Source organism: Saccostrea echinata, unplaced genomic scaffold, assembly GCF_033153115.1.
Source record: "Saccostrea echinata isolate AGI-Se365-2 ecotype Australia unplaced genomic scaffold, CSIRO_AGI_Sech_v1 ptg000009l, whole genome shotgun sequence".
Lineage (NCBI taxonomy): Eukaryota > Metazoa > Mollusca > Bivalvia > Ostreida > Ostreidae > Saccostrea > Saccostrea echinata.
In genome coordinates this window covers 21,930,906-21,944,486 of record NW_026889758.1, presented here as the reverse complement: position 1 = coordinate 21,944,486, position 13,581 = coordinate 21,930,906, and the positions used below count along the sequence as shown (strand labels likewise).

The following is a 13,581-nucleotide window of genomic DNA, read 5'->3' as shown; positions in this document are numbered from 1 at the left end:
TATATTTTGCATTTCCTTTATATATATATATAGAGAGAGAGAGAGAGATTTTGTTTTTATATTTCGCATTTCCTTTACATATCGAGGTTTGCTTTTATATATGGCTTTTCCTTTATATATACAGGTTGGCACTAATGGGATTCCGTGCCAACAGATTGTCACGTATGTTTTAAAAGACGCAGTAAATATTGTTCCAAGATTTCATATTTTGTATAGATCTACAGATCAACTTTCTTTCGGCATTCAACGTCAACAATGAAACGGCATCAATATTTATGCGTCATCGATTTGGGTAGAAATCAATCAACATAGTATTACATAGGATAGGATTACAATCAACATTGTATTACATAGGATAGGATAACAATCAACATAGTATTACATAGGATTACAATCAACATAGTATTACATAGGATAGGATTACAATCAACATAGTATTACATTGGATAGGATTACAATCAATATAGTATTACATAGGATTACAATCAACATAGTATTACATAGGATAGGATTACAATCAACATAGTATTACGGGGGGAACTCAAAATTTTGTTAAAAACTAAAATCGTATGAGATATTAGAACATCTATTACTATTCTCTATTGAGAAGTTGATGGGTCGTTTTATACTCCCCCTCAATGGGAGTATAAAACGACCCATCAACTTCTCAATAGATAATAATCTATTACCAACTCGGTTGAAATGGTTTATATTTTGTTCGGCAAGCTTGGCAAATATACACTATTTCAACTTGTTGAATACAGCAAATATAAAATCACACAATATAGATTCCTTTATTTATTAGGTCACCTGAGTCCCTCGGGTGACCTTTTGCTATCTGTTTTCGTCTTTCTTTGTGCAACATGGACTGCTGGTCGGTCGTAATAATTCAGCTTCTTCTATTGAAGCACTGAACCAGTTTCAACCGATTTTGGCAAATAATATTAATGGGTATATAAAGGGGTACTACATGGTCCCTGCCAACATGGGGCCCGAGGTGTGGGGCTAAAATCATCCAAATTAATTATTGAATCTTTAAACCTGGACATCAAGCAGTCAGATTGTTGGCATGATTGTAATAAGAATTGAGCCCTCTACCAAAATTTTGAAATTCACGGCCAAAGGGGCAGATGTTTGGATTTAGGGTAGACTAAAACGATCATATAGAGAAAATGCAAGAATTCATTAAAAGTTGTGGCCCTAGGGTCAAGGGTTCTGGTGGGGTGGGTGGTTCTATTGATTCTACAGTGGAAATGCATGATGATGATTGTTACGTGATTTTTTGTTTGTTTGTTTGTTTGTTTTTTTTTGTTTGTTTGTTTGTTTGTTTTTTTTTTTTGAAAACCTTCATCTCTGCTCCTGGGTATTTAGCAGATAAACTAATTGCATAGTTATGATAAGCAAAGGGTGTCTCTTCCAAAACTGTGAATTCCATGGCCCTGGGTCAAGGGTTCTGGTGTTGGGGCGGGACTTTATTTACTATGTAGTGACAATGCATTAATTCTTTGAAAAACCTCACTGCTCCTGTGTATTTAGCAGATAAACTGAGTGCACACTTGTGGTGAGCAAAGGCGCTTCATCCAAAGTTGTGAAATTTGTAGCCCAAGGGTCAGAGTTTCTGGTGTGTGTGTGTGTGTGTGTGTGTGTGTGTGGGAGGGGGTGGGCTTTATTGATTATATAGTGAAAATACATTATTTCTATAGCAGATAAACTAAATACATAGCTATGATAAGCTAGCGTGCCTCTTTCAAAATTGTGAATTTCATGACTCCTGAGTCAAAAATTCTGGTGTTAGCTCTGTTGAATCTGTAGTTAAAATACATTATTTATTTGAAAATTTTTGCTCATGGGCATCTAGGGGACAAACAGAGTACAATGTAATAAGCAAGGGTTCTTTTTATCCAGATTTTAAAAGTCTGGACCATTTAGTCCCGTGTTCTTGTGCTGGGCAGAGCTCAATTTATTTGTATCCTACTGAGAAAATTATTCCCTTTTGCTATTCACGTAATTTATGATATACAGTATGTATGATAATTAAGCACTGTAAATAATCTAATTGAAAGGTCAATTGAATAAATGTATTATTAAAAAAATTTATAATACATGATACAGAAAGTACTTTCATGGCAGATTGTAAATAATAGATAAATAAAAATTTTTTTTACAGTCTGCAGCTATATACTCAGGTGACCGTTAAGACCTTTGGACCTCTTGTCTATTTGACCTGCAATTGCATGCGTTAATTATGTTCCCCAAACGAAGTTTGGAAACATATTGTTTTTACTTTCTTTTTTGAAAATTTCTTCTCCGGTACTTTTTTATCTGCGAGTGTTCTCGGAAACTACTCATCCAATTGAGTTGAAACCTTTTAGGGTCAATAGGCATGTTGTGTAAATTTGCGGAACGAATGTCAGTTTGCGCGCACGTGCAGGCGTGTGCGATGAGTGAAATGACTGATAAAATTGGAAAAGCTATAACTTCCCTATTTTTTTTTATTAAATGCTTTGAAACTCAGAATATAAATATATTTTAGTAGTGTACATAAGATGATTGTGTTAAATAAGCATGAACGCACGCGCATGCACGTGTGCTACGCTCTGAATGGCTGAAACAAAAATCTGAATATCTTGTTTTTTGATGAAATACTTTGAAATTTAAAACATAGTCAAACATTAGGAGGTTCTGCAATATGATTTATATATGAAATGTCGTGAAAACACGCGCTTGCTCGTGTCCATGCTGCAATTTGATTGGCTTAAACTTTAAATGGCCTTAACATTCTTAGTTTTCAACAAAACAGAGTGAAAATTTTGAATATTGATAGGTATTATAGGTTCCTACATTATGTAACTATCAAAATTGAATGCAAGAACAGGTATGCACTTGTGCTGGATTCTGATTGGCTAATACTAATTTGGCTGTATCTTTCATAGTTTTCATTGAAAATTTGAGATTTCACACATAGGTATTTATTGTGAGTCTCTTTACGAGGAAGATATGTGAAATGTCTAGAAAACATGGACATGCACGTGCGCTAAAATCTGATTGGCTAAAACTCAAAGGACAGTACCGGCGTTTTTTTTTTTTTTTCGATAAAATACTTCTGAAAATAAACAGTAGATTAATTAATCAAACGAATATCGCATAATTTTATGAAGCTTATAGGGGAATGGGGCCCATAGGGGGTTGGGAAGCGTTTGAGGAACATCTGTAACAGTTCCCGTTACAAGTAGAAATAGTTCATATAGCATTTTCATGCTACAAAAACGGCGACAAAAACCAATGACGTTAGAAGAGGGACAAAAAAAAAGACCACTTGACGAAATTAAAAACTCTTTACTTATCCTTTTACTCTGCTTAAAAATATTTAGTAATTTCCTTACTAAATAATCGAAATACGAACAAAACATTTAATTTCCTACTAACCAAAAATATTTCCAGTAACTTGTTTCATTTCCTGCACTAATCATGGATCCTACTGCTGTCGATGGTTTTGAAACTGTCAGATACAGACTTAATATAACAGTTGAATTTCGGGTTTAAAAAATCCCAGCTATAGAAAAAGTTTTGTCATTAGATATATAGTAAAAGTACAGATTGCTAAGAATGTTTTCCTGGCATTTGCAACAAAATACCGGTAAAATTAATAGGTAAGAATTATTTTCTTTTCTCCCCTTTTTTCAACCAATTTTTTTATCCCTGAGAAAATGATGTGTAAAGTTAGGCTACAGCTTTTTTGCCTATGTGGAATATACGCCAACGTTTATAATGTTGTTTTTTTTTAAATAGTTCCGATTATTAACTAAATTCCTTTAAATTATCCATCTTCTATTTATGTTCTTATTGTCACAAATACCAGAGGAACGGTGATTTTTCTTCAAATATGAAGGCATTTTGGTTGAGGTGCATGCATTATTGAATGAATCCAGTGACGGAATAAATTGTATTTAGCATTTAACACACCTTTACTTAATTTAATAATTATTATGATCTTTTTCTCCGCCTTCGCTAACCAGGTGTTTCTGATTCGCTCCTTGGCACAGGCACCTGATGAATGGTTGGTGTAACCCCCCCCCCCTTCCGAGTTTCTTTTTTTGGACACGATAAATTGGCATATATACATGAATGCCTAGCCTACCATACCAATACTTCGATATTTGATATCATTTTCCGTTTTTGTCAAGTTTTAGAGATTGTTCCTTAAGGGTATATAAAAATACTTTATATACGCTAAAGGGGCAATTTCTAAAACTTGAAAAAAGGGAAATGATATTAAATATCGAAGTATTGGTACGGTAGGCTAGGAATTCATGTACTAGTATATAAGCTAAGTTATCGTGCCCATAAAAAATTCTCAGAAGGAAAGGGAGGGGGGGGGGGTTACATCAACCATTCATTAGGTGCCTGTACTCCTTGGGAATAGAGCGAATCGTATACTCTTGGCTACACTAGCAAAATGTTTTTCCCTTACCTTTCTCTGTTTGCTTCTTCTCAAACTATTATAAAAATTAAATATATCATTTCCAATGGATCTTCACATCAAATGCAAAATATTGAGCACTGTAACTTTACATAATTTAATTTAAAATTGAATTATAATTAAGTAAAATCTGTACATTGTTAACATCAATATTCATAAAAATTTTTAAAAAAAATTGAACACTTCATAAATTATGAAAAAAACATAACAAAGTCAGCAAGGAAAGAAAGGAAGACAAAGGCATACACAGAATGGATGTACACAGGCCAAACTAGAGGGTTTCATAACAATCAAGTGTAAAAAAAAAAAAAAAAAAAAAAAAAAAAAAAAAAAAAAAAAAGCATTAAATAGAAATACTGATCAAGATATTATAAAATATTATTATACAAAAATTAGTATAAGATTCTGTCAATGGTCGAGACAATGTATATATGTACTGCACCAATTCTTTTAGTGTTTGCTCTTTAATTAAACAAGCTTTATGTTTACGATTATTCAAATAAGTAAATTCTGTGAACATTTCAAACACATCGAATGTATATCTTCTGAAGACAATCGCGTATATATTATTTAGAGTTGAATAACGTTCAAATATATTAAAATGTCAAAATAATCGACATTTCTGTTTCGTTTTCTTTAAGTTTGCTTATTCTACTGCATATGAACAAGGCACTAGAAGTATTTCTGAAATTACTTCTATTCTTTAGTCTTAGCACTGTTAAACCAGCTACACGGAAGTCAAGGGAACTTCCTTATATTCTAAGAGACGTCACGGAAAAAAAGCTTGATCACAGAATTGCACACTTAAATCTTCTGCCTGACGACGCTTTCTTCTTCACTTTCGGATCTAACACTGCTATAAGGGCTTCGTCAAAGACGTCCTTTAAGCCTTGTCGTGTTAATGCTGAACACTCTACATAACAGTCACAATTGAACTTTTTCGCCATTTTTTGTCCCTCTTCTAACGTCACTGGTTTTTGTCGCCGTTTTTGTAGCTTTTGACCTATTTTTTCATCGTCTCTTAAGTCAACTTGTGTACCCACTAAAATGTAGGCTGCTTCCGGCACTTGGTGTCTCACTTCAGGAATCCATTTTAGTTCTAAATTTTTCAAGGATTCTGGCATCACAACAGAGAAACACATGAGAAAAACATGAGTTCCTGGGTATGACAAGAGACGAAGACCCTGATATTCTTCCTGTAATATAAAGAAAATTAAATGTAATAAAAGAAAAAATGTGTTCAGATGCGCAGTTTATTATTGTTACTGTACTTCCTTTTACGCCTGATAACTGGACAGAGCCTCCTATATGCTTAGGTTTCTTATTTTTACCTGCTGTCTACCTGGTCGACAGAAGGCAGATTAAAATAACTCAGCATACCTGTTGGTCACTCCTATCTTATTTAATATTCATAAAGTATTCAGAGCCATCTCGAAATGAATCATGAAACAATTATAATCGAAACTGTGTATTAACTACACTACAGAGGTTTTATCAAAGATACTGGCACAACCATAACCAAATCGTCCGGGGGGTCCAGACTCTTATATGGACCTTAAAATCCCACCCCTCCCTGAATAGTTATAACTCATTTTACACGGCCCTCCATGGGGGAGGGGGGGGGGTGGCGGCTACCCCCTCTTGCCAGCTATAGCTATGCCACTGTCTCTAATCATCCCTGGCCTTATATATACTATACTTATTTGTTCAAGGTGATTCCCTCTAGAAATACACTCTGTTTCTTTTATTCAAATTAAATTACCCAGTATCTAACAAAAATGAACAGTTTTGGTCTTTACAGCAAGATCTTTTGTATAAGGGAGAAAAATTTCCTTGTTTGATGTACCAATTTTATATCGCAGTACCTAAGTATTACGTTAAAGCATGAAATGAGGGCTTTGAAAACCGAAAGGGTCTCTTTATGAATCGACCAACATTACATAATTACTGACGCTAATATCTGGTCATCAGAGATGCATAGATTAATGATGTCCTTTAACCTTCGAAATTCACGTAATTTTTGAAATTCTATTATAAATAAATTATCTAAACACAAAGTTCAGCAAAATTTAACATAAGGAAGATATACAAACACTAGATAACAAAGCGATAACAGCAATTCAATTCCCTCTTAAAGGAAGATGTGCAACATATATAAAGTGATCAATAACTTCCAGATTTACCAGAAAGTGGTCGCATGCAGACTTGTCCTTACCTGACCCGCAGTGTCAAACAGTCCTAGCTGATAATCTTGTTCTTTTACTTTCACATTAACTGCCAAAAAAAATTGTACAGATTAGCTCAATTATATAGCCTTAAATAAACACAAAATACACCACAAGATACATATATATATAATGTACTTTGTATTCCTCATTACATTCCAAAGCTGCTTTTCTTATGAAGTCTTACAGATGTACTGACTTGGTTTTGCTTTCAAATGCAGAATTAACTCAGGAAGGCACATTGTACCTACATGTTCGGGGCAGGGGTTTATTTACACGTATATATATATACTTTTTGATGAAAATAGATGGCTCTCATACATAAAATAAATATAGAATCATCTGATTTGTAGCGCTATCCAACAATTGTAGTAGATTATAACACTTTTTATAGTGTAATCATGTGCTTTTAACTTCACCAATCAACTGCTGTTTCTCGAAAATGAAAAAGTCTTAATTAATTGTGATACTTTGTAGCTTGTTAACCCCCACCCAACCCCCAGGTTCTGTCCTTTCACCCGAGATAGCATATATTATCTAGTTTTTTGTTTTTTGTTTTGTTTTTTTTAATTTGACAAGATATTTTTGCACATATCCCCCACTCTCTACAATATGACCTTTACATTGGTCAAGTTCTTTCTCGCTTACTTCTTTGTATTCTGAATCAAAAAGACGAATCGTAACCTTAAGAAACAATATTATTAAGTTTTCTCACCCTTTGTCCATTAAAAAGAATGCATTTATCTAAATGTAATGTTAGAAAACTGTGATATTGAATTTAATGGTCTGTATAAATAAATGATCATCATCAAAATAGATATTTAAAGAAATTGCTCATGATAGTACGAATAGTTATATTTACAAGTAACATTTCTGTGTTATTTAGGTGTTAACAAGTATAACTCAATAAGAACATGTTTTCGTTTGTAGTTTTCTGATAGCAGAAATGCATCCTAAAAGATGAACGCCCATAGCCCCTTTGTTGGAATGCCTCAGACATGATAAATATTGTATAGCCCAGCTGTATGTGACGTTGAATTGATGCGATAAGACTTGTCATTCGGTTACTTAATTCCCATAGTCACAAACGTGCAAGTACTTATTAATTACAGGAAGTGACTGTTTTTACAGTCATTATATACGGCACTGTGAATTCATTCATCGTTCAACGTACCATAAAGTGGTAAGGCTCCACAGAGAAGTACAGGTGACGATCCCATGGTATAACTAGGCCCTCCGGTCACTGTACATTTGTACTCATTTCTGTTTTGTTACATTTAAAATCCTAATACCATAAGATATTGGGGTCAATGATGCACATAGCGTATCAAAATAACAAACATCAAACCCTGCCTTGTTCTAGTTAATTTATGATCATAGCTGATCTTTTCACTTTAAACCCACCCCCGCATTTTCATATGGTAAAATTTACAGCTACATACACACAATACACAAATTAATACACAGCTCTGACAATATTATATCCGTCTTGTCCCATGGACTGGACCACTTCAGTGTTTACAGCATAATCACATACCTGCATAATTGTCGAACACAGTGGGCACGTATTCCGTGGGGAACTTGTTAGTGGCGTAGCTCATTAACATACAAGTCTTACCCACCGCCCCATCCCCTACAACCACACACTTTATAAATTTTATGTCGCCCTCATTCGACATTCTAGCAACCCAGCCGAATGGACTCTACACAGTGTTGATATAACCAATCCACGTCCGCTTACTATTAATAGAAAATGTCTCATCTTAGGGATTACCACTCGATTGCGCAGACGCGATTAAATTGAACCAAAGCGCGGAAAATTGTGAACAGTTTGAATAATAACCAATCCCTGTTGTATGTCTGTCTGTTTGTTTGTTTTTTGCTTTGCTTTGTTGTTATTGTTTTTTTTTTTTTTTTTTTTGATTTGGGATATTCTTCTGTCACATATGAAATTGATCGAGTTTATTAATTAATTTTTTTAATAGTTTTTATGCCTCTGTAATTCAGTGATATATAGTTTTTGGTTTGTTCGTCTGTCTGCCTTCTCTCCGCAATTACCCATAACTTTAATTTTACATGTGTAATCCTCAATTGTGACAAGACGTACCTTTCTTTAAATTAATTGGGAGTTTAACTTTGTTTCGAAGAACTATAGCTTTTACCAAACTTAACCTTGGCCATAAATATAACTTTTAAACGGTTGGTGCTAGGGCTTTCAGATCACGTCGAATACGTCGTGTATATCTTGTGCAGGCCCGTAGGAAGCAGTTTCAGTTTGGAGGAGCACAGCCATACATTTTCAGTTAAGGTTGAGAGGGCACTACAAAAATTTTCCCTTAAAAAAAAATCCATCAGACGTTTTTTTTTAGGGGGCACAAGCATATACATGTAGTATCTAAGTTTACCATAGTAATCTATATATCGGCAAAATTATTGGGGGGGGCACCCCCCCCCCCCGGTTCCTACGGCCATATGTTGTTACAAGACCTTTCTTTGGATGCTAACACGTGACTGGTCTTGCGTACATGCATTTCACATAAAAGTATTCCTTGGAGAAGACTTTCCCTGCATGGGTACTAATATTTTTTACCGCTTGGCCTTTGGGGGGGGGGGGGGGGGATTAACATTGGTCATAACTTCTTATAATGCTTGGTGCTAGGGCTTTCATATATTTTTTTCATTTATTTATTCCGTGTGAGAAGAACTGTATTTGGGTATACCAACATAGCAAATATGCAATCATTTGCCTACGACAATTCATTGCAACAATCATCGTTTAATTTATTAGATATAGAATTCAGGTTAAACTATAATCTTGATGCCTTAGATAAATGGTCGAGTAAATGACTTTTAAGATTTAATCCATCAAAATCAAAGATTGTATTTTTCCCCCTTAAAAAATAGATTTGATTTACCAAATTTGTATTTCCAAGGCAATACACTGGAATTTGTATCGGTGCATCGCCACTTGGGTATATATATTAGTTGGTCTGAGTATATTGATAGTATTGTATAGAATGCATATAGGAAACGGGGGTTATTTATGAAATCAAAATTTTCAATAGGTACGAAAAACCTTTCTATATTGTATAAAACATTTATGAGACCTACACTCTAATACGCTTCAATTGTTTGGGATGACTGTTCTCTATCTGATGTGGAAAAACTTGAAAAATTACACTTATGGCCGCTAGGATAGTTACTGGTCTTCAAATACTAGCCTCAAAGGAATCACTTTATTTTGAAACAGGATGGGTATCTTTGAAGAACCGTCGTTACCTATAGCAAAAATGACCACAATGTTAAAAATTAATAGTCTCAAAGAAAAGAGAAAACATATCAAGATACAATACACGAAATAAAGATCAATTAAATATTCGAAGGGGTAGGTTGGAAATATTTTACAATCATTTGTATCTGATGCTGTTAAAAAATGGAATCTATTGGATACGGATACAAGAGAAGCCAGCTCAGTTAATTCTTCTCGTAAGATTATAAGTGTGATGTTTGCTTCACAAGCACCTTCTTATTTTTTATATGGTAAACGCATTACAAATATAATCCATACTGTGTACTGAACCAAGATTTATATAAAAGCAATTAATATCACTGACAATTCTTATTTGATTTAGACATCTTAGATGTACACCTACTACTCTGGGGCAATGAAAATCTTTCATTAGAGTTAAACACTGGCTTTTTTGCCGCTGTTCATAAATTCATAATTGAATCATGTAGGTTAATATATATATATATATATATAGAGAGAGAGAGAGAGAGAGAGAGAGAGAGAGAGAGAGAGACTATTTTATTTGTATACGGTTTTGTAAATATTTTGCACGACAATTATTATATGTGACATGTTTTAATAAAGAGAGAAGTAGTAAGTTGATAGAACTTGTTTCTGATCCTTTTGATTGTCAATAAAATATGTTCAAAACACAATTTTTGGTTTCATGACATCGACCTTGAAGTTTGATTTACTTTTGGAAAACTTTTAACATGGCCATAACTTGAACAATTTTAACCTTGGCCATAAGCTGTCGTTTGCGGGCATCATTGATTATCAAACACATCTTGTTTGTTGTTGTTTTCGTTTTTAATTTATTTTACACCCTCATTGGAGATTTGGGGGTATATAGTCCTTGGTCTGTCTGTTTATCCGTTTGTCCACAAAAACTTTAAGCTTGGTCATTAACTTCTGAACGATTGGTGCTGGGGATTTCATATATTTCACAGGTGCATTCCTTGTGACTTTGGGTATCGACATTTTTTACCTTGACCTTGGAGTCTGACCTACTATTGAAAAACTTTAACCTTAACCAAAGGTGCTAGGCCTTTCATATTTCACAAGTGCATTCCTTGTGATAAGACCTTTCCTTGGGTATCAACATTTTTGACCACGTGACCTTAACCTTGGCATTTGAATTATTTTTGAAAGACTCTTACCTTGGCCTTGAGGTACCACACAGTGGCCTGAGTGATTCACAAACATGCGTATATTTCGATCAAGAAAATATTTATCAGAAAATTGTATTTCCCCTTTATATCATATATCAAATTAAATAACGTGATTTTGAAAACTGAAGAAAGCAAAGTTTACAACCTCAGATTTCATGAAAACAGGGACTGATTAATTAAATTGAAGTTTGATATATGACCTTTAGCCCTAGTCATTGTATTCAGCAAACAATGCGTGAATATGAGGTCAATTCTGTTTTTAACATTTAAAATTACTGAAGACTGAAAAGGGTAATTGATGATAATAAATATATATTTGTATCGCTGTAGTTTTTATGGGTCTTTCAAAGGCCTTTAATTGCATGCTTACCACACCATGCACCTGTTGCTGCTGCAGAAAATAAAAATGTACAGCCTCTCAGACTCTGCTTTATCACTAATACAAAGTTATTTGTCTGAAAGGAGACAAGGTGTTAGAGTAGGGGGCATTTTTAGCACAATTAAAGACATTTATGAGGGTATACCACAAGGTTCTTTATTAGGTCCTTTTCTTTTTAACATATTTTTAAATGACATATTTAGCTTTGTTGATGAAGGCAGTTATATAATTATGCTGATGTCAATTCATTGTCACACTTAGACTCAGATATCACCAAAATTGTTAAAGTTTTATAAAAGGAAAGCTTAGACTTAATAAATTGTTTCTGAAACAACCAAATGAAAGCAAACCCAGAAAAAATTTCAGGAACTCTCAATAGAAAATAAAACCTGTAAAGAAAATATTATAGTTTACTTGGACGGTATTAATGTAAAATGTAAGGAAAAGGTTAAGCTCCTGGGTGTGACAATTGATAGTCAATTAAAATCTAATACTCATGCATATTTCAAACATTTGCAAAAAAAAGCAGTAAAACAGCTTAATGTATTAAAACGCGTCTACAGGTAATCACCTAACCAAACTGGACAAATTAACCATTTATTATTCTTTTATTTGAGCAATTTCAATTACTGTGGCATTTTTGTGGGGAAAATAACACAAGAACAAGATGTGTTTGTGAAAAACTGATGCCCCCTTATGACAGCTTATGGCGAAGGTTAAAGTTTCTCCAATGCAAGTTAAACTCAAGGTCAAGAAATAAAAAAAATGTTTGTACCCAAAGAAAGGTCTTAATTGTCTCGAGGAATATACCAGTGAAATAGAAATGCCCTAGTACAAACCGTTGAAAAGTTATGGCAAGGGTTAAATTTTTTTCAAAGTAAGTTAAACGGCAAGGTCAAGGTCAAATGGTGCTCAAGGGAAGGTCTTGTCACAAGTGATACACATGTTCGTGAAATGTGAAAGCCTAAAACCAAACGTTTAAATGTTATGGCCAATATTAAATTTTTTTAAAAGTAGGTCAAACTCCAAGGTCAAGGTCAATCCCAAAATTGTTGGTATCCAAAAGAAGGTCTTGTCACAAGGAATGTACATGTGAGGTATGAAAGCCCCAACACCAACTGTTCAAAAGTTATGGCCAAGGTTAAAGTTTTTTAAAAGTAGGTCAAACTTCAAGGTCAAGGTGAAAGAGTCAAAGTTGTTGGTAACTAAAGGAAGGTATTGTCACAAGGAATGCATATGTGAAGTATGAAAGCCCTAACACCAATTGTTCAAAAGTTATGGCCAAGGTTAAAGTTTTTCAAAAGTAGGTCAAACTTCAAGGTCAAAGGGTCAAAGTTGTTGGTAACTAAAGGAAGGTCTTGTCACAAGGAATGCATATGTGAAGTATAAAAACCCCAGCACTAACTGTTCAAAAGTTATGGCCAAGGTTAAAATTGTTCAAAATTGAAGTAGGTCAAATTCCTATGTCAAGGTCGAAAGGTCAAAGTTGTGGGTATCCAAAGAAAGGTCTTGTCACAAGGAGTAAACTTGCGAAGTATGAAAGACCTAGCACAAAATGTTCAAAAGTTATGTCCAAGGTTAAAGTTTTTTCAACAGTAGGTCAAACTCCAAGGTCAAAGTCAAAGGGTCAAAGGTGTTTGTATTTAGAGGAAGATCTTGTCACAAGGAATACACTTGTGAACTTTGAACGCCCAAGCTCCAACTGTTCAAAAGTTATGGCCAAGGTTAAAGTCTCATAAAATTTTGCAAAAGTGGGTCAAACTCCAAGGTCAAAAGGTCAAATATGATGGTACCCAAAGAAAGGTCTTGTCACAAGGAATACACATGTGAAATATGAAAGCCATAGCTCCGACCACTCAAAAGTTATGGGCAATGTTAAAGTTTTTGCGGACAGACAGACGGACGGACAGAGCAAAAACTATATGCCCCCGAATCTTCGATTACGGGGGCATAAAAATAGGGGGAAAATCCAAGAAAGGGCTCTTAGATTTACCTATAATGATCAAAACAGTATACCTATGAAGAACTATTTAATA

General features: G+C 34.3%; 1 protein-coding gene across 1 annotated transcript; it reads right to left on the bottom strand.

The window, feature by feature from the left end:
* Positions 1-4,563: 4,563 nt before the first annotated feature.
* Positions 4,564-8,426, bottom strand: LOC133183448 (cdc42 homolog). The gene is made up of 3 exons (XM_061318408.1): positions 8,243-8,426; positions 6,696-6,754; positions 4,564-5,676 (listed from the first exon to the last, which is right to left on the bottom strand). Exons 1-3 carry the CDS (start codon positions 8,382-8,384, stop codon positions 5,269-5,271), a joined length of 609 nt encoding a protein of 202 aa, XP_061174392.1. The 5' UTR covers positions 8,385-8,426; the 3' UTR covers positions 4,564-5,268.
* Positions 8,427-13,581: the final 5,155 nt, after the last annotated feature.